The 25,472-nt window shown below is 39.6% G+C and overlaps 1 protein-coding gene across 1 annotated transcript; it reads left to right on the top strand.

Annotated features, from left to right (window-relative positions):
• The first annotated feature begins 1,013 nt into the window (after positions 1-1,013).
• Positions 1,014-18,218, top strand: s100z (S100 calcium binding protein Z). The gene is made up of 2 exons (XM_060843688.1): positions 1,014-1,154; positions 18,054-18,218. The coding sequence occupies exons 1-2, from the start codon at positions 1,014-1,016 to the stop codon at positions 18,216-18,218; spliced, it is 306 nt and encodes a 101-aa protein (XP_060699671.1).
• Positions 18,219-25,472: the final 7,254 nt, after the last annotated feature.

Here is a 25,472-nt window from a genome sequence, read left to right as displayed (position 1 = left end):
ACAAATTGTTTTATAATAAGTGATACCTTTGAACACGTCTATTTCCCAGAGAGAGAAAGTGAGGAAGGAAAAAATATTTCCAACAAGGGGATTGCCACAGCTGCTACAGGACATAGTGGGGAGAACAACAAGCACTAATAACTTAATACAGTCAATGCCAATTTGGTATATTAGTGGCCAGTGATTGAAGAAAATGTTTTATACTTGATTACAGGCAATACATAGGATGGGTTATAAGTGGACAAAGTGGATTTTAAAAATTATGTTGAAGGCCTTGTATGATACTTACTTATAATATACAGGTGACCCACCTTTGGTGAATAGCTCACCTGAACACATCAACCGTACAGAGTTGGGAAATTAACACTTGTGACTTTCACAGGTGACATCCTTGAATCCAGCAAACTGATGATCCGGCATTAATCAGGACACAGTACTTAGTTCAGTATCTTGGGAGGACTGCTGTTTGTGTTTCTGCATTTAACCAACCAGACTGGCTTGCAGCTATTATTGGTTGATGCAATTAAGTAGGTGTGTTTCAAATCATACTTCAGCTATAAATCCTGCAGGAGGAGATATCCTTCCATATCCAGTTGATTGGTTCTAACTGCCTTTCCGATAGCAGGTAATATCTCCTTTACTTCCCGGCTTTCTCAGTGCTTCCAACTGTAATTTGGTTAATGTACTTATAAAGACACTTCCTTTGTAGAAATTTTCTGGTAGAAATAACTCATTCAGTGGCAGTACATTCATTATTTATAGATACTCTGCTAATTGGATTTTAGACTAATTTCAATATTTATACCTAAGGTGGATAAACTAGGATTACTGTATTATTGCAGGCCATTTATTTACCCAGCTATATTTTTCTGATAATTGAATTCTGTATATTGCCCTTATTAAAAAGAATTGATTGCTCTTATGTTTTTTTGTGGATGTAGGAGGCAGGTAGCATGACATAGTACTAACCTGCTGGTTTCTGCTTGCATCTTGTTCCTCAGACCTCTGTCAAGATGCCATCGCAGCTGGAGGGTGCCATGGATTCACTGATCCACGTCTTTCACAATTATTCTGGAAAAGAGGGAGATAAGTACAAACTCAACAAGGGCGAACTGAAGGACCTTCTGCAAAGTGAACTGGGAAATTTCCTGGCGGTAAGAGCACGAAGTGACTCTGAAATGGGCAAAGGGATTGGGTTCAACCCCAACAGCCTTCTTTTCTTTTCTCTCTACTACTTTCTCACATAGTAATTATGACTTCTCCATAGTGAGCCATTTGTAACTCTAGTGTGAAAATTGCATGAATTCTGCAGTTTCTTGCATTTGGCAACAAACACTGGGTAAGGGAATTAAACAACAAATATTCAATGTCTGTTTGCTGTCTGAAACCCATTCCTACAGCTTCCACTATTCAGCAGAGATGAGTAAAATACAATATTATGAGTATCACACACACAGGAGATTCTTCCCTCCTTCATGTCTGTATTGAATCTATTACACAATCATCCTTACTCTTCTTCCCTTTCCCTGCAAACGCTTCTTTTTCCAACTCCCCTTAGAAAGTACCATTGAATCAGCCTTCGCCACCATTTCAGCTAGTGCATTCTACATCACAAAAACTTAGCGAGCAAAACACAAGCCTCACCTTTCCTCTGGCACTTTACCAAACAATAGCATTGTTTTCATGAGCCAAAGTTTTTCAGCAACTTGCTCATGAATAAAATTGCTTATTACAATCGACTTTGCCAGTTTATTTTATTTAATTGTGCAACCTGAAATAAAATCTCAAACTGTGAGAAAGCGTCCAGTGAAATCAGTTGGAAACCATCTTGTAAAATGTTTAAAATGTCCTGTGCCAGGATGACTGAGCCTAATGCTGTTCCTAGTCTGCACTTACCTTCAAAGCCCATGTCTGGGAGTTTCTGTGTAGAATTTGTAACCATGATAGAGTGGCTGAGCTATGTGAATAACATAGATGCACTTAAGGTAGATAAATGCTGCTATATATTCTCTAATTGTAAAATGCTCGCCCAGAAAACAGTCAACAGTGATTGGGGCACTCCTCAAACCACCATTGTGTTTGCCCCTTATAGTCAGGAGCTGCTGGACTATCATTTGATAGCCTGTCCCCTGCCATGATTTTGATCTCCTGGACCATTATTCAATCACCCCCATACCCTTTCTAGTGATTCCGAACTCTCCCACGATCAAGCTCCACTCCCCATGATCGGGAGCTTCATGATCTCTTTCATTTCCAAAAGATTTGAAGTTACGAAGCATGCCTGCTGCCTGTGAAACCTCCAGCCTGTTAATGTGGACATAACTGTCTTAGAAAAGAAGAAACAAGCCACTGAATGATTATTTAAATAGGAAACAAATGTATAGGGTTTCAGGGAAAGGCAGGAGATTGGCACTGAGTTAAAATGTTCACAGAGCCATTGCACACACGATGGGTCAAATGGCCTCCATTTCATTCTGTGATTCTGATTCTGTAAAGTTACCCTGTGTTTAAATTCTGCAGGACATTCTGGAAACTGTCCTTTAGGAGGGGTTCCTCAGCTCACAACAGCAAAACAGCATTGCTGATATTTATGGATACTTATTTGTCTTAGAAAGGAGAGAAAGTAAACACTTGAATCAGGCAGAATTCTGTAGAATAAAACCAAAAAATGTACTTTCACCATAACTTTAAGCATGCTTCTTATTACACAAAAGTAACACACCCTATTTGAATAGCATTGCCACAGTGTTATGTTGCAGAAGAACTCAATCAGCCGATGTTGTATGGCTTGTGTCTCCAAGTAAGCATCATGATTTAGTGCCATTCTTCCACCCTTTCTCCATAAACATGTACATTATTTCTATTCAATTAATGCCAAATTTGGCTTCATTAGATCCACTTAGGGAATGTCATTTCCCAAGGGATTTCTGTAGAAGCACTAGAGAAATGCTGTAGATAACAAACAAAGTCTTCTCTGGAATTAAGTATCATTTACAGACTTTGTTTTTCTACATGCTGGAAATGGTATTACTAGTCACAATAATAAACAGACAGAATAAAAGATTGAGGGTATAAATCACCTTGTACCATGGCCCATAGTCCTAATGATACATGTTTATTGTCTGGATATTTTCACAAAGGATTTTCAACAGAGTGATTGCAATTAAGGTGTTGTAAGTGCAAACTGATAACACTTAATTTTTAAAGATGCTTCAATTTTTCAAAAAAAAAGCCAGACATTTCTAAAGAATTTTTATTCATTCCTTAGATGTGTGCATCACTGGCAAACCCATTCCTAAGTGCCCTGTAATGGTGGTGGGAAGTTGCTTACTTGTACCATTGCAAGTCAATGTGGTGAAAGTATATCCACAGTGCTGTTTGGGAGACAGTTGCAGGATTTTGATCATACAATATTGGAATAATGATCACTTAGTTCCAAGTTAGTTTGGTGTGAGATTTGGTGGGAAACGTACAGATGGTAGTGTTCCAATATCACCTGTTACCTTTGTTCTTCAAGTTAGTAGGGGCAACAATTTGGAAGACACTGTTGGAGGAGGTTTGACAAATTCAGGCAGTGTATCTTGTATATGGTACACACTGTTGCCACTATGTAAAGGTGGTGGAGGGAGTGAATGCTTAAGTTGTTGGATGGAATGCCAAATAAGTGGACTGCATTGGCCTAATTGCTGTTAAGGCTCGAGTGTAGTTGGAGCTGCACTCATTCAGACAAGTGGACAATATTCCATCACAATTCAGACTGGTGGTTTGTAGATGGCTGACAGGCTTTGGGGAGTTAGGAGGTGTATTACTCACTGCAGAATTCCCAACCCATGACCAACTGTTGTATCAGTATTTGTGTTTGGTCAAGTTCAAGGTCAGTGTGACTCCCTGAATAGGGATTTGCTAATTGATGAAATAGGTGAAGATGGTTGGACTTAGGACACTGTCCTAATCTTTTTTTAATATATCCAGAAAGGCTGTTACATACATTTGAATATTTTGCTTCCTTCACCAAATTCCCCATGGTATTTTTTCCATCTGTTAACCACCACCAATAAATCATCTATGTTTTCCAATTGATTAATTGATGTGTAAAGTTGGTTAAGAGCAATGCAGACCATCAAAGATGAGTGTGTGCCAGAGAAAGGAGAAAATACAGTCCTAAAGAATTTCTACAGCAATGTCTTATAGCTGAGATGATTGGCCTCAACTGTTGATATTTTTATTCATTTAAACCAGGCATAGTTTGAACTCATGGCAAGATTTCCCCCTCAATCCAATTGATTTTCATTTTACTTGGATTCCTTGAGGTCGCACTTGTTTAGATGCTGCCTTGATCTCACTCAGCTCCTGAAATCAGTTCTTATGACCTGTTTAGAACAAAGTTGTAATAACATCTAGAGTTGAGTCATCCTAACAGCACCCAAACTGTACGTCAATGGGTTGGTTAGTGCTGAATAAGTGCTACTTGATAGCATGAGTTTCCAGTAGTACTTGAAGATGGCATCTGAAGCTATCGCCACACTCCTGTGTCAAGTACATACCTCTCGACAACACCACAAATTATGATTTTGAAATACCAATCAGTATTTGTATCCCTTGATTACACTTTGTTACTTTTCTCAGGTAGTTTGACAGCTGATTACTGTGAAACATTCTATAACCAGTGGTGCATAGATTTAGGGTAAAGTGCAGGAAGTTTAAGTAGAATGTGAGGAAACCATTTTTACCGAGGGTAATGGGAACCTGGAACTCACTGCTTGTTAGGGTGGTAGAAGCAGAAACACTCATATCATTTAAGAAGTATTTAGATATACACTTGTGATGCCAAGACAAGTGCTGGAAAATAGGATTAGAAAGTTAAGTATTTGTTTTTGACTGGTGCAGACTCAATGGACCAGAGGATATTTTTCTGCACTGTAGAACTCTAATATACCTCCTCTCTCACTTTTTCTTTTCTGCCTGCTTTTTGGTCACCAATGCTATTTTGATTTTAGATGGATCTCAACTAGTGTGTCGCTCTAAGTTTCACAAATATCATATGCTGTGATTTTGGGCAGCTGTACATTCTGCAATTGCCATGAGTCCCTGCCTCAAGGGGAGCCTTTTGTAGAAAGTGCAAATCTTGGACAGCCTCTGTCTTTACAATTTTAATGGGTTGATAATTAATGTGTACTGCTGTTGGTTGCACTCCTCCTGCTTCCACTCAATATTTCTTTGAACCCTTGGCTCTTGAACTCATTCCATAATATACTTTGGCAGACGACATTTACTTTCTTGGTAGTGCTGATGTGTAGTTCACTCTGAAATCTCCACACATGTACTGCTAAGGGGTTTTCTTGCTGCACTTCTCCTTTGGTTACTGCCTGCTTCTTCTGGGAACATGGACAAAGGTAGATTTTTTTTAGATTATTTACATTGTGGAAATTGGCCCTTTGGCCCAACAAGTCCACACTGACCCTCCAAAGAGTAACCCACCCAGACCCATTCCCCTACATTTACCCCTTCACCTAACACTAGGATGGCCTGCACATTGTTGGACTGTGGGAGGAAACCGGATCACCCGGAGGAAACCCATGCAGACACGGGGAGAATGTGCAAACTCCACACAGACAGTTGCCTGAGGTAGAAATTGAACCTGGGTCTCTGGCACTATGAGGTAGCAGTGCCAACCACTGTGCCCCCGTGCCACCCATAAATATATACATAGATTCCTTGGGATTCAACAACAGAGGGGCTAGTAAAGTGAATAAGGGATGTCTAGTATAAGAAGATCAAGCTTCTATTTCTTTTTTGCAAACTTGTAATACTATTCATTCCACCAGCAGCTTTATAACAAAACATCAATAAATTGATGAATTATTCTGACTTTTTTCAGCTCATGGCATCATCAACATAAATGCATATTTTCTGTAATTATGTTGCCACTTCTTATTTATCGTCCATGTCAATAAAAAACATAATCCTTATTCCAGTCTTAAATTGTTACTTCCTCAGGCACTTTTGGCATCACCTTCTGCAATGTAGAAACCACATCCCTCAAAATTAGTTTACTTTAATTCTTAACAATTTGGAAATGTACACGTATAAAATAAACTCAAAATTAGTTTTTTGTTGATAAGATTACATGAATTAGTGAATTGTACTGAACCTTTGCTAAATCTTTTATCCAAAGGCACCAGCCTATTCCAAAAACTTGACATTTCTGATAGTCTTGGTCAGTGACTTTGCAAGCTATAGCTAGATCCTGTAGCCTAATTATGTGTTATTTACAGGAATTGCACTAATCAGATGGTCAGGAGAAACAGGTTTGTTGCAATAAAATAATGCAACATACCAGAATATCTATGTTTGACTGGAGTTAATATTCCGTCCCTTATTCCATCCATCTCCAAGGGTCTGTTGCATGGTACTACCAGGTGCTGCTACATTCCAGAATTTCTAACTGGCTGAAGTACAGGGAATTTCCCCAGTACAATTAAAATAGACCTAATCCTTGTATCAAGCAATAAAAAGTGAATTGTACTCTTTAACTGCTGTAATACTATTCCCTTCATGGCATATAGACATGGATTATGAATGTATCTACCAACTCCCCACAAGCAGCAGCACAAGGAAATCAGTTAGCTATTTTATCTGAACAGATACACGTGTTAGTGCATATGAATCATTTTTAGAGTAATTAGAATAAATTTTTAGAACAGACTAGTTATTAATGATATTTAGAAGGAAAAGTTGAGATTTGACCAAGAGTTAAAGTAGTTGCTACGGGTTAATGTGGTATTTTAGGGAAACATGCTTGTGTGCAGAATCATACAGCACAGAAACCAACCCTTCAGTCCAACGCATCCACGCTGACCAGACATCCCAATCTGATCTCATCCTATTTGTGCCAGCATTTGGCCCATATCCCTCTAAACCCTTTCTATTCATATACCCTTCCAAATGCCTTTTAAATGTTGTAACTGCACCCACTTCTGCCTTTTGTATGTTCACAAAAGCAATATGTTGGAGATGCCAGATACCTAAAATAGAATCAAAACTCAGTTATAGCACAAACAGAGACCCATCAGGTCTGCACTGCTCTCTGAAGGAGCAATTTACTGTGTGCCACTCCCCCTGAAAACAAAAACAGCTTCTGGTCTCGCAGTGTCTGAGGAACAAGAAACAGAGTCAACATTTCTGGGCAATCACCCTTTATCAGAACTGAAACAAGGTCAGAAATGCAACAGGTTTAAAACAAAGGCATAGGGATTTCAAGGGGGGAGGAAAACAACAAAACAGAATTTTCTCTTTTGATGAGCTGCTTTCCAGCCTTCTGCTCTCAACATTGATATCAATATTTGACACCATACACTGTGCTACCATTGTGTTTTGATTTTCTGACTAAAGGTTATGGTAATATTTCTGCATTAGCAATAAACTCTTCTTCTAGATTCATGTTGTCATCCTTTTATTATCCTTTAAGCACCTGCCTATTCATCTCTTTTAACCTTCAATCTCTCCTGTTTTCCACCCCATCATGAATCCTTGCTTTAGTTGTTTTTGTAATCATTTCCAGTTCCAATAAGGTAATGAACCTGAAGTATAAATATCCACACTCCACAGATGCTGTCTGACCTGCTGAGCATTTCTAATGCTTTCTATTCTGACTTCTATGTGTTTAGCTTCAGTACTTTGAGCTGTAACACACTGCCTGCAGAAACTGGAAAGATTCCATGGTAATGTAACAAGCAGTTAAGCCGTTCATTGAGATTAATTGATTACTTAATTGACTGGGTAGGTGTAAGGGAGTAACAGTTAAACTCCATTTCATTTAGACCCCTCCCCTCTCCCTCATGTTTGATGGTTTGCATTGCCCTTAATGGAGAAAGTGAGGTCTGCAGATGCTGGAGATCAGAGCTGAAAATGTGTTGCTGGAAAAGCGCAGCAGGTCAGGCAGCATCCAAAGAGCAGGAGAATCGACATTTCGGGCATAAGCCCTTCTTCAGGAATGAGGAAAGTGTGTCCAGCAGGCTAAGATAAAAGGTAGGGAGGAGGGGCGATGGAGATGCGATAGGTGGAAGGCGGTCAAGGTGAGGGCGATAGGTCAGAGTGGGGTGGGGGCGGAGAGGTCAGGAAGAGTTCGAGGGATTTAACTGAGACAAGGTGGGGGGAGAGGAAATGAGGAAACTGGAGAAATCTGAGTTCATCCCTTGTGGTTGGAGGGTTTCCAGGCAGAAGAAGAGGCGCTTTTCCTTCAACCGTTATGGTCTGGTGATGGAGGAGTCCAAGGACCTGCATGTCCTTGGTGGAGTGGGAGGGGGAGTTAAAGTGTTGAGGCACGGGGTGGTTGGGTTGGTTGGTTAGTCATTGCCCTTAATGGGCTTTGTACATAAATAGTTCAATTGGAATCATGGCTGCTGGGGAGAAAATCCATTTTGTTGTGATGGGGAAAAAGTAAAGGAGTAATAGGTGGGGCTAGCACGTTGAAGGAGTTGTAAGTCTGAACAGTTCATTCAACTTGATCCCCAGAGAAAGGTGTCTTAAGAGTTCCCTGGCACAGTGATAGAGTCTCTACACTTGGGCTTGAAAGTTCTGGTTTAAGTCCCTAAAGTAGTGATGGCCACAGAACTGTGTCATACCATGTCCAAATTTTAAAAAATAAGTTGGGCCTTGTTTTCTGTCTTGCTGACTGCTTTGGGTTCAGAATGATATTCGATCAAGATTGTAATCCAAGTCACAAATACTCAAAGGCTCCTTTCAGCTGCACTGTGTTCTTTTTTGAAGCATGTAATGGAACAAACTTTATTCGTACATTTGTTAGTTATGGACTGCTAAACTATTTTTAAAGTGCTAAGTTATACATTATAGGAACCATCATGGCCATCGACTCCTACAACCTTTTTTTCTTCATGATTATTTGATGATTATTTAAGAATGACTCAACAAAAATGGGGAATTTGATGAGAACTTTGGAATATTTTAAAGACCAAAACATCACACTACTATAAGTGCTGAAAATCTAAGCCATAACCAGAAAATACGAAAACAACTGACAGACAACATTTCAAAGTAGTAACAAGTTGTAAAGTTTTTAGGCTTAACTCTAGCAGAATGGGATGATGTTAAAGATGAACAATTGAATGATAAAACAGAACGAGAGAAAGGTAAATGCTTAAACTCATAAACTAAAGACCACATTAAATGACAAAATGATTACAGTTAGAACAGAAAATGGTTAACTGACAGGGTGAGAATAGAATGATAGTGGGTAAAACTATATAAATTCAAGACAAAGTCAAGATCCAGAAAATGTGAATTGTGAATTTGAAGAGGAGGGACATAGAGGAACAAAAATGATGCAAGCTTTAGTGGCTCAGAAGATATGCAGAAAAGCCAGCACAAGGCTCACTGACGATCACTCCAAAGGTGTGTTGAAGAGCAATCTTCACCTCTGATTCCACTTTACTAAAACTTATTGAAGAGGGGAAACACAGAGGGTCTCTAGTGAAGGTATCAACCTGCTGACATCAATATTAAGACCAGATAATATTGTATTGTGTATGGTAGATCGATGACATTTTATTGAGCTTCATGGGAAGCATGACAATGGAAACTAAATTCAGGGTAATGGAATAATGAGGTGAAGTGGTAAACAACAGGAAGCTTAAACTTAGAACATAGTAACAGGTGCAAGTGTAGGCCATTAGACCCTTCAAGCCTGTTCTACCATTCAGTAAAATTTTGGCTGCTCTACCTGTGGTCTTAAATCCATTTTCCTATCTGCTCCATCTACCTGTTCATAACCTTTGACACACCTGTTAATCAAAATGTTGTCTGATCAGGCTTGGATTATTCAATTACCCAACCTCTTTCTTATGGATAGAACAGAGCTATTATACTGTAAGATCATGAGAAATAGGAGCACAAGCAAGCCCTTTGGTACACTGAGTCCTCTGCACCGTTCACTGAGGTCATGGCTGATTTGACAATGGACAACTCCACTTCCCTGTGGTTTCCCTTGAACCCTTGATTGCCTTGTTGATTTAAAGTGTCTATCCTAGCCTAGAATAGTCTTGGTACCCAGCCTGTACAGCTCCCTGCAGTTTAGAATTCCACAGATTCACTGAAATAACTCAACAGAGGCCAGTATTCCATCACCAAGTCATGTTTTGTTTACGCCTGGGGTGTCTTTAATACCGATCCAGCTTCCTTAGAGTCAGCTCTAAGAATGAGCAGAACCTTTCACACTCCTGGTTATTTATTTATTTTTTCTGTTTTTTTTTAACACCCACACTATCACCTAACTGCGGTAGTGCTTATTTTTTTTCTCCAGCATCCATGGTGTGTGTGTGCAGTATGCACTCTCCTGTTTTTTTTTCTTCTTTTTACTCTCCTGTTTATATCTGTCATCCAGCCCTCCCTTATTGGGCCCAATTAACAGCCCCAATCAGGGAACTCATATTCTATGCAGCCCACCTGGTTGACCTTCTTACAATCATTACATCTCTCCCTCTCTAAGTCCAAGGACATAGGTCAGTTCTTTTTTCTGTAGCTTCTCCTGGGTGTTTTAGCACCAGGTCCGGCTCCTCCAACTCTGCTTCTGAAACGGGTGGCCTATAGTGCACAGTAGCTCACACCTTGCACCTGGAGCAAGGCAGGTGAAATTTATTCTCTTCTACGGGTGGCAAAGGGTGTTGAGGCAGTGAGATCCACTGTTGCCATCTGAGATGCTGAGGTATCTTCAACACTTGACGGACAGCACAAACCCATGGGCTCTGGAACAGTCAGAAAGGCAGTCGGGAGCCAGGCACATTTTGCTCCCATGCCATTTGTAAGTTTGCACCTTTCGTATGGGTTCACGTGTTTTTCAGGACCATTGCACCTACCAGAACATTACACATCACTGGAAATGACCTTGCATCAACCATGCCTCTGACCATGCAGAACCATTCCTGAAGTTCCCATACCAAACTCGTCCCCTGAAGGGAAGTCCCCTGTCTGCCTTGCTCAGTGGAATCTTGTGTCTGGCCTTGGTGTTCCTGATGCTATTTCACACTGCCTCACCAACCTTCACCTCCACCTCCACCCAGCCCCCACCCTCTGCCCAGGTCAGGAACATCAGATTGAACCTGGTGTGGAGTCTTCTCCCCATTAGTAACTGTGCTGGAGCTATCCTTGCAATTGCATGAGGGATGGTTCTATTATCAAATAGATACTGGGACAGTTTGGTATCAAGTGGAGATAAAGCGTGTTTCTTTAAGCCTACCTTCAATGTTTGGACTGCTTTTTCTGACAGACATTGGGTGATGGATGGTATGGAGCTGTCCTTATGAGCCGAATACTATTTGACTTTAGGAACTACTCAAATTCCCTGCTGGCAAACTATGGCCCATTATCTGCTCCAACAGTTCTGGGACTCCATATATTGCCAAAGATGCGTACAGTTTTTCTGTTGTTGTCCCCATTTTGATGAATGAACCCTATGCATGTCCATTTTGAGTGGGCATTCACAATGACTAAAAACATTTAGCCCATGAAAGGGCCTGCATAGTCAACATGTAACCATTGAGCCACCATGCTTCCCTGAAATGTTTGTTTAAAAATGCTCTTCTGCATGGGAGGTAGGGGAGGCACGGTGGCTCAGTAGTTAGCACTGCTGCCTCACGGTATCGGTTGACTGTCTGTGAGGAGTCTGCATTTTCTCCCTGTATCTGCATGGGTTTCTTCTGGATGCTGTTTTCCTCCCACAGTGAATAGATGTGCAGGTTAAGTATATAGGCTGTACTAAATTGTCCATAATGTCCAAGGATGTGTAGGCTTTGGAGGGTTAACCATGAGAAATTCAGGATTATGGGGAAAGGATAGGGGGGTTGGGTGTGGGTGGGATGCTTTTCAGAGGGTTGGTGCAGACTCAATGGGATGGATGGCATCTTTCCACACTGTAGGGTTTCTATGATTCTATGAAGTGCCTCAGGATATTTTAGCACATTAAAGGTGCCAAGTAAGATAAGTAGTTATTATGTTGGTTACAGTATTGGTCAAAAAATAATATACTAATATGTCAGAAATAGCTGTAAAGTTCAAAACTAATCGTTAAGCATAGGTAACAATACTGTAACGTCAATATATTTGGTTTACACTGAGCAGTTAACTACTTAAGATTATTGTTAAAGTAGTTTTGGTGATAATAGGATAGATAGATCTATCAGCACTGACAGATGTGAGGCTTCTGCTGCAAAGAAAGAAGAATCCAACTCTAGCCAATCATGTGTACATTAAATAGCACAAGTTTCACCTCTGCTCATCCTGAGTGCTTTCCTTTTTCTGTTTGTCTTTTCCTTATTGTGGAATTTCTTTTCTCTCTTTGCATCCCTTACTGACTGTAGGATTGTAATTGTTTTTATTATTTATTAATTTGCAGGATATGGGGATTGCTAATTTATTTTCATCCCTAATTGAGACAACAATGGCTTGCTCAATGATTTAAGAGAGCAATTCAGAATCAATTACAGGAGTTCCCCGCTCTCCAAAAGCAGAGCATTCCTATGAAACCTTTCTTAAGCTGAAACGAGACAAAGCGAAGAAGCACTTATCATTAATTTATATAGGAAAAAGTTTTAAGCATTTCCACTCCCAAAAAATAACCTACCGAATAATGCACAAAACCTAAAATAACACTAACATATAGTAAAAGCAGGAATGATATGATAATTATACAACCTGTATAAAACTGAAATAATGTATGTACAGTGTAATTTCACTCACCAGAATTGGAAAAACAGCAAGCACACTTGAAAGGCTAAGATGTGATGGCGATGATGGTATATTAGGCCAAGTCATCGGAGGTTGGGGTGGTGGGAGGTACAGGAGACTGCGATGTGGAAGAGAGAGGAAGAGGGTCATCTATTAACATTTCTGGGGAAGGCGCTTTCTGGTCAGCACCACTCTCGCTATTTTGTAAAAGTGAAAATCCTCTTCTGGATAGAGAAAGCAGGTACTAATGTAGGACTTCCGTAAAAGCAAATTGGCATGAAGTGATTGTCCGAAAAGCGGGGAAAACTGTACATTAATGTGGGTCTGGAGTCACATAAAGGTCAGGCTAGATAAGGACAGTTGAGTTCCTTCACTAAAGGACATTAGTAAACTAGATAAATTTTACAATCATCTGGTATTTCGTAATCACTATTGCAGTATGTTTCCAAAACAAGGAACAGCAATCCTACCATCATTAAAAGCCCTCTAGAAAGGTATAGATTCTATGGTCACCTAAATTAAGAATCCAATGCCATTCTCTAGCTTACAAGGTAATCAAATAAATTATTTTGTTTTTAGACAGCTAGCTCACACTGCTGGTGCTCAAGTTGAGGTAACAAATGCAGGAGAGTACATTGTGTGCTCAGGCATCTGCTTTCTACTCTGGAACACAGTGGAAATTATCGCAGAACAAAAGAAAGTTATGGTTCATTTGGCTTTTCTTTTTGAGTGGCTCGCAGTTCTCCATTTAAGCAGCCTGCACAAGTGGACAGTGGTCAGAGTGGACAGACCACCCATTTGTTCCTGAAAATTACAATTGGGATCCAGCATCTTGTGGAGGACATTCAACTTGCTAGTCAATGATCCTTTGACAGGAAAGCCTGAAGACAAAGGCCAAGTTACACCTGCCCTCACTCTGACAAGAAACAGGTGGCGAACATTTGAAAATCACCTCTTTTATTTTCTAACTATTTGAACTTGACTGCAATTCTGCCTTTTGCATTAAGCATGGTATTTCTGAAATGGATTATAGGTGTATAAAGTGTGACAATGCAAATACCAGTTTAATTAAAGTTAATTTGTGAACCAAATTACAACACCTATCTTAATCGTACAATTTACAGACATAAAACAAGCTTGCTCATTAAGCATTTTAACTCTGTCCTAAATCCAAATAAAGTCCAGAGATAGATATGGGAGATATATAAGGTAAGAATCTGCTGTTTCAAGTATTTTAATTTTTTTTTAAAAAAAAGCTCTATTTTTGAGGAGCTTTTGATGGATAAGAGTGCATCTGGTTCATTGAAAAAGTGAAAGTAAAACTGCGTTGTGGAAAGGATCATATGTAAATCTGCTTTTCCCTTTTTTAACTGCGTACCAAAGTGCTACACATTTTCTAACATATGAAGCTGCAAATTGCCTTTGGGGATAATGATAGATTAAGACTCATGATGCTCGAATGGCAACAGTGTATTACTCTAACAGATTCATTTACTGGCTCAAAGTAAATGGTTTGATGGCTACCATTAATACTGTAGCTGAAGAAAACTCATTTGAATGTATTCATCTGCTATCATCATTAGAATTAATGGGTTCTATACTTTTGTATTTTGAGAAAGGTTTCCTCTATTAGAAATACAAACCTGTTCCATGCTAAAATTGCTCTCAAACATGAGTTTCTGGTGATCTTGTGCCTGTGAACTGTTGTGAGCAGTGAACCAAATCTCCATTATCCATTGAGTTGACCTCTTTTAGAGTTTGGGCAGACAGGACCATTTAATTATTTGGGATGGGTGACCCATTCCTACAGATGTGCAATTGAGATGGATCTTGAGACCTAAGTACGGCTAAAGAAAGCCTGTTCTCATTTCTTTTTCCTTTGGGGAAGCTTCATAGAGCAATTGATTCCTGCCTAAATGTCCGTGTGGATGTTATCTGCTCTAGTGTGTATAAATTGTATCACGATAAAAATATGATGCATAATGGTGTACCCGCTGTGAGAATGAAAGTAGGATACTGGACAGTGTTCTGGATCATTAAAATTTCACTGAATAAAAGCTGAAACTCTCAAAATAAAAGGGACATGGCAGCATGGATATAAAGTTGGCTGAAAACAGTGTGATGGTGAATGATTGTTTTGTATGTATGAGAAGGATGATTGGTGACATTCCTCAGGAATCAGCACTAGGACCATAGCTTTAGTTAATATATAATAACCTAGACTTGAGTACATGCAAAACAATTTTGAACTTTGCAGATTATGCAAAAATCGAATTATTATAAAATTTGAGGTGGATAGTGATGGATTTCAAGAATGAATGAACACGTGGCAGATGCAATTTAATATAGAAAAGTGTGTAATGATGCATTTTGGAATGAGGAGTAAGGAGAGGCAATACAATAGAATCATTGAGTCATACAATACAGAAACAGATCCTTCAACCCAACCATCCATGTATCCCAAACTGAACTCGTCCCATTTGCCTGAGTTTGGCCAATATTCCTGTAAACCTTCCTTATATGGATTCTAAAGGAGGTACAGGAACAGAAAGGGCTGTGGGACACATGCGTAAATTATCAAAGGCTGAGATGATGGCTAAACAGCTGTACAGGATCTTGAACTTTTTACATAAGGCATTGTACACAAAAGCAAGGAATGATAAGTCCTTATAAAACACCAATCTGACTCAGCTTGTGTTTTGCAGGCACCACACATTAGGAAAAGGTTCAAAGAGAATTTAGGATATTGGTTCCAAAGATATTGGACTTTAGTTACACGGATAATTGGAGCAACTGGGGCTGTTCTCCTTAGAAACGAGACCACGGAGAGGAGGTTTGATCGAGATGTTCAAAATCATGAGGGTTCAGACTAGCAAAATGAGTGCAGGCAATGTCAGTAATCATTTTGAAAAGCAACATTTGAATAGGATCTGGTATGCATTGCCTGAGAATATGGTGGAACCACATTCAAATCTTAAATTTCAAAAGGGAATTAGATAAGGAACTGAAGAGAAAATAGTGCTGATTGACGACGTAACTCCTCATAAAATAAAACTCCTCGCTGATGAGAGAACATGGATATGACTGATCTGGTGATGGCTTCTGGTTACGTGGTGGCATCATATTACTGGGATCAATACCATCTTCTGTTTGTGCTCTCTTAGCTCCTTTCATAGGACACTTCACATGTTCATCTGCCCTCTTCTGAAGTGCAGCCACCTATGCATTCTCTATTAAGGTATCTGTTACTTGATGTATCAGATAACTTTCCTTCTCAGCTGTGTTGTTTTTGCAGAGAGCTAGCATGAATTTAATAGACCAAAGAGCCATGGCTTGTCCATCGTTCTTTCACTCTATGATTAAACTGAAAACACCTTTTGAAGTTACCAGACCTTGATGACCAACTATCAAAATTATACTATCTAGTTTCACCGTATAGTAAACTCAGTTTAAATCATTATCCTGAGATCCTTACATCTAAGAGGAAGTTATTATAGACTCAGAGTCAAACAGCATGGAAACAGACCCTTCAGTCCAACTCATCCGTGCCAACCAGACATCCCAACCTGACCTATTCCCATTTGCCAGCATTTGACCCATATCCCTCTAAACCCTTCCTATTCATATACCCATCTAGGTGTCTTTAAATATTGTAACTGTACTGCACCACTTCTTCTGGGAGCTCATTCCAGACACGCACAACCGCCTGCATGAAAAATTTACACTGAGGTCTATGTTAAATCTTTCTCCTCTCACCCTAAAACCTATGCCCTTTAGGTTTGGATTTCCCCACTATAGGTAAAAGACCTTGGTTATTTATGCCTCTCATGATTTTATGAACCTCTATAAGGTCACCCCTCAACCTCTGACATTCCAGGGAATATAGCCCCAGCCTATTTAGCCTTTCTTTGTAACTCAAACCCTCCAGTCCCAGCATGCTTGTAAATCTTTTCTGCACCCTCTCAAGTTTAACAACATCGTCCCTATAGAAGAGCAACCAGAATTGTACACAGTATTCTAAAAGTCACCTCACCAATATCCTGTACATTCACCACATGACCTATACTCAATACACTCACCAATGAAGGCAAGCATGTCAAATGCCTTCTTCACCACACTGCGTCTCCACATTCAAGGACTCTGCACCTGCACTCCAAGGTCTCTTTGTTTGGCAACACTCCCCAGGACCTTACCAATCCTAACAAATTGCAACATTTTACGGCCTCCTTCTCTCAACTCCCACTCTCCATTATGTTTTCAAATTTGATAGGCAGAATATTAATGGGATGAGTGGAGAGGAAGGTTGTGTTCTGATTGTCTTGCTGGTTTGCTAGCACCCCAACCTCTCATGGGACATATTCCATGGGGGATTGCTGGGGCATGTTAGCTGGTAACTAATTTGGGGTCATTAAAGGCCTAATGCAGCCTACTGCCAGAGGCCGACTGAAATTTTCCAGTCAGCCTTTGCGGTATGTCCAAAGGGTAGTCTGACTAGGTCAGCTGCCTCCCCATGGCAGATCAAGGTCCAGCACTCCAAGGCTACGAGGCCTTCCTCTCTGCAGGTACAACTCCAGACCATTCATTTTGAGGAGTTCTCTCTCCAGCAACTTCTTCTTCTATATTTCAAAATTTAATAAGCTGGAGAGAGGGGCCTCAAAATGACTGCCTGTGTCAGTTCACAAAATACGGTCAGTTTGCAATTCCTATTTGTGTGAAAAATCCTACACTTTATTTCCAGCAAATGGGCAACTACAGCATAATGCAGGAATCCTCTGGCCATGAGTGTGGCGGCCGCAAAGACAGCCAGTGAGAAATCTCTCTGGTTGTCGGCATAAAAAAAGACATGATCGATATGCCTGTGCATAATTATTAATAAAAGTGCAGCTTTTTGAAATATTTGATGAAATAATCCAGGAAAACAGGTTTAAACGTAAGACATTTGTTCAAAATTGAACTTGCTAACCTATGATGAGATGACAGCCATTATATTTTTCATATAGGCCATTATTTTCCATTCTGTGCCAAGTGCTACTTAAGTTTAATTCATGTGTTTTCATATCAGAATGTATTTATTGTTCATTAACAACATAGAAGCTTAGATAGCCTACTCCAAATGAAATATTGAAGAATTGTCATATTTAAAAATGATTTATTTTGTTTTCTATGCTATTGTAATATTTATTTTCCTTTTTTACTATTCAGCAATGATGTGCTACCTACATAATTTCTGTGTAATTGGCATTAATGCTTTTCAGTGAGTTGTACCATTCATAAAGTTAAATGCGTCTAATTAACTTTCTCCTTTGTTTCTCCAGTCTCAGAAGGACCCATCTCTCGTGGACAATATTATGAAAGATCTTGATTCCAACAAGGACAATGAGGTGGATTTCAATGAATTTGTTATTTTAGTTGCAGCTCTGACCGTTGCCTGCAATGAGTTTTTTGAAGAGCAGCTTAGAAAAGAAGGGAAAGGCAAGTAGGACTGTAAAGATCTTGAATAGGCGTCCTGGTAAACACCAGGTTAAAAAAGGATACAAACATATCTCTTTTCCTTTGTAGATCAGATATAAATTATTTGTCCATGTATTTTGTAAGTAAAAATAGATAATTCACTTCAAAGACAATAAAATGTTACACATGTTACACAAATGTTTCCTTAAAACAATTATTTTACACCACCTTATATTAAATACAAAATCCACCGCAAAGATCCAGAAAGTAAAGGATGTTAATAATTCATATCTTAGCCAGATATAAATAAGGATCAAATGAGTGTAGATTTTTTGTTATTTAGTACATTTCTGGTCCCAAGGGCTATTCCAAAAAAATTATTAAAAATTATAGTTGAAATAGTTTCTCATCTTGTACAGGGATGATGCACAATGAGAAACAGTGAAATATTGCATTTATTCCACTCTTGTATTGTGAAGTTATAAACACATAATATTTATGAGTGATGCTGCCATTCAGGAGCCTTGCAAACTGGATATGTGCATTAGGAAACCAAATGCTGATTTCCTTACTTTATATATAGACCTGGGAGATGATTCTCTCAGTCATTGGCATGCATTTGTAAAGTCAACCATTTAATGAATACTATCAATACATGGGATAAGCTGTTTTTCACACTCTCTTCATCCTTGAATAAATTGTGTCAACATTCAGATTAAATTTCACGTATTTTGATTTAATGTTAATCAGCATTATTCATAGTATTGAAAAGAAAATGACATGCAACTATCAATGTACACACAGCAAACAGCAAATGAAATGAATGACCAGTTGATCTGTTTTTTCCTGGTGCTGATTGATGGAACAATATTGTATGAAATAGCAAGAGCACTTTTAGTTCTTTATTGAATAGTACCAGAAGCTGTTTCACTTAAAACAGAATCTCAACTTAACATATTATGTAGTAATACTGCCACGAAGAATGTAAACCGTGAGCAGGATACTGTGGAATTCCAAAAGGATGTTGAAAAGTTAGTCGTGTGAACGGATAGGTGGAAGATGAGGTCTAATGCAGAGAAGTGTGAGGAAGAACACTGAAAGACAATGTAAAATAGGGATTATAATTCCAACAGGGTACACAGGCAGAGGGACCTGAATGTATATGTGCACAGAACATTGAAGGTGGCAGGACAGGTGGAGAGAGCAGTAAATGAAGCATAGTGTCCTCAACTTGATTAATAGGCCATACAATACAAGAGCAAGGAGGTGATATTGCATTTATACAAGACACTTGTCAGCCCTCAGCTGCAGTATTGTGAACAATTGTGGATGCTACCTTATAGGAAAAATGTGAATGCATTGGAATGAGTGATTTTTTTAAATGGCTCCAGGTTTGAGAAACTTCAGCTATGAGGATAGATTAAGAAGCTGGGACTATTCTCCCTGGAGAGAAGAAGCCTGGAAGGTTTTCAAAATCATGAGCAGCTGGACACCTGAGTAGATAGAGCACAATTGTTTCCACTTGTAAAACAAAAAAGAATGAGGTAAAATGATGTGCTAGTAAAGCAAGGGTAATGTGGGAATTGTTAAGGTATGGAATGAGCCTTTTTGGAAGCAGGTTCATTTGAGGCATTCAAGAGAGCATTTTTTTTGTATAGCAATGGTGTGCAGGTATATGGGGAAAAGACAGGAGATTGGCTGTAGTCATTAGAGCCAGTGCAGGCACAATGCACTGTAATCATTTTGTGTTCCTGAGTAATGCTCCTAAAAATACAGTGCACAGTCAGTGCTGCATTGATGTGTCAGCCACAATTATGTACTTCAGTCCGAGAGTAGGACTTGAACTTACAATCTACTGAGTTTGAGGCAAAAGTCATATCAGCTGAATAATACTGACACTTTAAGTGGCTTTCAGACTTCTCACCAGTTGGAATTGGTCACTATCTGAAATAAAACCTCACGATTAAGTTCTAAGTTAAAGCCCTACCTCAGACACAAACAGCAATTATATCTTTCTGCATCCCAGGAGCCATTATGAATTTTTTGATTCCTGTCTCTGCAGAAAGACAAAGATGGAAATGTCCGGTCACAAGTAGAAAATCAAGCTACTTGCTGCATAAGAACTGCAAGAGGCTATTATTATTATCACTGGTGTAAAGTGTCTTACAAACCGGTACTACAGCTTTATAGCACCAATGAGGATTGGGTAAACAAGTGATTGTTAAATCATTAGCAGTACTTTTTGAATTGGAGACTGTTTTAATCCATCAACTGTTAAAACCATCACTTTTTTGCAGAAACTTAAACTCACTTTACAATCCAACTACAGTGAAGTATTACAAAATTGTGTGTAAGTAAATAATTAAGGAAGAAGAATGGAAGCCAACTGTAATGTGTTCTTTAAGCAAACAGAATAATATTTATATGAAAATATCATTTATCAAGGCAATACCACAGATGTTTATTGAGTCTTATGCAAGCCTATTAACATGATGGTCCAAGCTGGTTATCTGAACAGTGTGATAAATGTGCATATGAATTGCATTTTTGTGCTTTATTTGTTTAATCAACAATGCAACCATCAGGCATTTTCAGATAAGATTAATGATGGATAGTGAACTTGTGTAATGGACTTCACTTATTGCTGTGCATTGCTTCCAACTGTCTAACGATGTAACTGATAAAACTTCACTCCTTCTCAAGCAATCCGAGTCATTTGCAAGCAAGCAGAAACACAAATAATCAAATCTGTGTGTCCGCAATTCTAATGGATCAACAATAAAGAGTACCATGTTTAAAATAAAGTAGCTGATTCATATTCTGTCAAGAGCATCTCCAAATGTTATTACCAGTGAGTCACCCCGCCTATTATTTTTATGACGAGCCACATGAAGCATCTTTAGGGCACAAAGTTCAAGGAAACGTATTGCTATTTATACTGTATTCAAGAATATTTTCAAATTCATCTCAATTTTGAAAATCACAAAGATGAGATTTTTTTGTTCGTTATTGGAGTTTGGGTGTTGCTGAAGATTGGCATTTATTGCCTAATTCGCTCTTTGAGAAGGTTTTGATGAGTCTCTACAATCTATGCAATGAAGGTCATGACATTTTATTTTCGTACAAGTATTTAGATTCAGATAGTAAGTTTGGAGTTCAAAGCTAGTGTCCATAATGGTGACCATGAAACTATTGTTGATTGTCATAAAAGCCATTTGGTTCAGTAATGCCCTTTACGGAAGTTCTGGCTTGCACATGAATCCAGATACACAGCAATATGATTGATTCTGGCATGCCTAGTGAAATGGCCTGGCAAACCACTCAACTGTATTAAACTTAAAAGTTTAAAAGAATGAAACAGTACAGACCATTTGGCATTGACCTATGCAACAGCAACAGGACAATGGCAACTAGCCCTGTCTACCCAGCTACTTTTGCATTACTCACATCTGGCGTTGCTGCAACATTGTAAGAGCTGCTCCACAGGCTTGTCAAGCAACAGCTCGACACGAATATATTCATGGAAAATCACCATAAGAAATAGAAACACGAGTAAGACATTCAGCCCCTCGAGTGTGGTCTGCCATTCAACAGGATCATGGCTGATCCAAAAGTCCCATGTCGATATTCCTACCCTTTTGCCGTAACCTTTCATTCTCCTCCTGATTAAGAATTCATCTATACCCAAGGACTTTGCCCTGACAGTTCTCTGTGGCAAGGAGCTCCAATAAATCACAAACTCCTGAGAGAAGAAATTCCTCCTCATTTCAGTCTTAAATTTGTGCCTTTTTATCCTAAGATTATGCCATCTGGCCCTTGGCCTTCCAACGACACACTGACCCTCTCAGTATTTACCCTGTCAAGCCCCTGAAGAATCCTATACAGTTCAGTGAGATGATCTTCTGTTCTAAACACCAATAAAACATTCAATGTTCAAGAATATTTTCAAATTCATCTCAATAATAAATATCAAAAATGGGAAGTTTTTGTTCATAATTGAAATTTGGATGTTCCTGACAAGATCGGCACTTATTGCTGGAGCCAACTTGCTATTGAGAAAGTTTCGGTCAGCATCTGCAGTCTATGTGATAAAGGTTATGGTTTTTTTCATAGAGAATATTAATTTCATGCCTTGCAGATTCATTTCTTGCAGAAAAAGAACCAGACACCAAACTCACCTTCTCCAGCTGTGTCCTTTTCTGCCAGCTCTGCAGACCTTGCAGAGGCGGTGCCAAGTGGTATGCAGTTGGGAAGGAGTTACACTGGGGAATCCTCGAGTTTGACTCTGGAATCCAGGAAGTCACATGGCATCAAGCCAAACATAGGCAGGAAACCTCCTGCTGATTACTACCTACTGTCCTATCTTGGCTGATGAATCATGCTCCTCCATTTTAAACACCATTTGGAATAAGCATTGAGATTACCAAGGGCACAGAGTGTACCCTGGGTTGGAGAAATCCAATGTCTGTTGCTAAGAGGAGCTCGGTAGCACTACTACTGACTGAGATGGCTGAGTCTTAAAGGACAAGGCTGTTAGACTGGTCCTGCAGCAAGTGGTGAGAGAACCAACAGAACAAACGCAACTTACTTAACCTCATCCTCACAATCTACTGGTCACCAATACATTTGTCAATGACAGCATTCATAAGAGTGACTAATGAACATTCCTTACAGAGATAAAGACCCATCTTCACATCGAGGATACCATCTACCTTGTTAACCTACCCCCAGGCTAAATAGGATAGATTTTGGATAGATGTAGAAACATAAAACTGAACATCCATGATGTTCTGTAGGCCATCAGCAATAGCAGAACAGTATTCAACCACAGTCCAAAGCCTCTTGGCCCAGTACATTGTCACTTTACCAGTACTATCAAGCCAGGAGATTATTCCCATGCTTCAAGGACATGATGAATGCATCAGGGCATGCCAGAACCATGTATGTCTAATAATGAGGTGTGAACCTTGTGAAGCAACAATCCTGGCTACTTACAATGCAAACAGCAGCAGAAACATGCAGTAGAGAGCAAGAGGGAGGGCATTCTACAACAATCTTCAGCTAGTAATGTTGAGAGAATGATCTTCCTCAGCCTCCTCTGGAGATCCCCAGCAGTATTGATGTCAGAACTTCAGCCAATTCAATTCATTCCACATGATATTAAGAAATGTTAGGAGAAACTGCATACTGCAACGATTATGAGTCCTGACAGCATTCTAGCAATAGCACTGTCCAATGTTCCCTTGATTGTCATTGGTATTGACCACAGCATTGATGTCTGGTTCCAGGAATTACTTCTACACGTGAACCTTGAAGACCTGCGCAGTCAGAAAGAAAATTAGAGGGAACACTGCTGAAGAACTTGTGCTCCACAACATGCTGTGCCCCTAGTCCAGCTTTGCCAATTGGATATAACAATGACAACTACCCACCAATGTGGAAAATGACCCAGATATGCCCTGCAAGATAAAAAGCAAGATAAACCAAACCCTGCCAATTACTACCCTGTCAGTCCACGATCAGCCATCAGCAAGGTTAAAGAGAGTGCTGTAATAAAACAAAGAAGTGCAAATGCTATCAGTCAGTGCTATCAAGCACACTTACTTAGCAATAATGCATTCACTAATGCTCAGTTTGTGTTCTGCCAAGGTAACTCAGTTCCTTATTTAATCATAGACTTAAAACAAAGGACAAAGAGCCTATTCCAAAAGATGAGGCGAGAGTGACTGTCCTTTCCACCTGAGCAGCATTTGACTAAGAGTGGTGTCAAGAATCCCTCACAAAACAGACATCAGGGACAGTTCTCTAACGGTTAGAATCGTACTGAGCACAATGGAAGATGCTTGTAGTTGTTGAAGGTCAATCATTTCAGACATAGGAGTTTCTTGTATAACATGCCAGGCCCAAAAATCTTCAGCTGCTTTATCAATGACCTTCTTTCCATCATAAAATCAAAAATAAAGATGTTTGCTGATGGTTTCACAGAGTTCAGCACCATTTGCATCACCTCAGATTTTCATTTATTCATTCACCAGGACGCAGGTGTCAGTGGCTCGGCAGCATTTATTGTCCATCCCTAATTGCCCAGAGGGCAGTTAATTGCCAACCACATCTGGAGTCATATGTAGGCTACAAGGTAAGGATGGCAGTTTCCTTCCCTAAAGGACATTAGTGAACCAAATGGGTTTTTCTCAATAATTGAGTCATGGCCATCACTAGATTCTTAATTTCAGATATTTATTTAATTCAAATTTCACCATCTGCCATGACAGGATTTGAACCCATGCCCCCAGAATGTTACCTCAATCTCTGGATTAATAATCCAGCAATAATACTATTCAGCCATCGCCTCCCATGTGAATGAATTTATATCTATTTGCAACAAGACAGGGACCAGGACAAGGCTGGATTGCCTGAGAGTTTGTTTTTCCTTGGAGCATAGGAAACTGAGGGGTGACTTATAGTGATTTATAAAATCATGAGAGGCATAGACAGGGTGAATAGCTAAGATCTTTTCCCCATTTTAGGGGAGTCCAAAGCTGGAGGGCATAGGTTTAAGATGAGAGGGGAAAGATTTCAAAGGGATCTGAGGAGAAACGTTTTCACACAGAATGTGCTGTATATATGGAATGAGTTGCCAGAGGAAGTGGTGGAGACAAGTACAAGCTGAAAATGTGTTGCTGGAAAAGCGCAGCAGGTCAGGCAGCATCCAAGGAGCAGGAGAATTGACGTTTCGGGCATGAGCCCTTCCTCAGGAATGAGGAGAGTGTGCCAAGCAGGCTAAGATAAACGGTAGGGAGGAGGGACTTGGGGGAGGGACGTTGGAAATGCGATAGGTGGAAGGAGGTCAAGGAGCGAAGGATCCGGAGGGAGGCCGGTTGCTGGAGGCTTCGGATTTGTTGTAGGTACTAGTTGTCCTGGGTTGGGTCCAAATTTTGTTGGTCTGAATGTAGTCCGGAGTCTGTGCGGGGTCAATCGGTTCAAGTACAAGTACAACATTTAAAAGACATTTGGACAAGTACATAGATAGGAAAAGTTTAGAGGAATTTAGGCCAAATGTGGGCAAAAAGGACTACTTTAGTTTAGGAAATTTTTCAGCATGGATGAGTTGGACAAAAGGGTCTGTTCCTGTGCTGTATGATTCTATGACTCTAAAACTCTAAGGAACATTCAGGCCATACAAGTTCCAGGCATTAACCATTTCCAAGATGAGAGAATCTAGGCATCTCCCATAAATTTGCTGAATTTTCACACAGAATGTGCTGTATATATGGAATGAGTTG

This window comes from Hemiscyllium ocellatum, chromosome 2, assembly GCF_020745735.1.
Source record: "Hemiscyllium ocellatum isolate sHemOce1 chromosome 2, sHemOce1.pat.X.cur, whole genome shotgun sequence".
In the NCBI taxonomy this organism is placed as follows: domain Eukaryota; kingdom Metazoa; phylum Chordata; class Chondrichthyes; order Orectolobiformes; family Hemiscylliidae; genus Hemiscyllium; species Hemiscyllium ocellatum.
The sequence above is the reverse complement of the archived record's forward strand: the minus strand, read 5'-3'. Positions and strand labels throughout refer to the sequence as shown.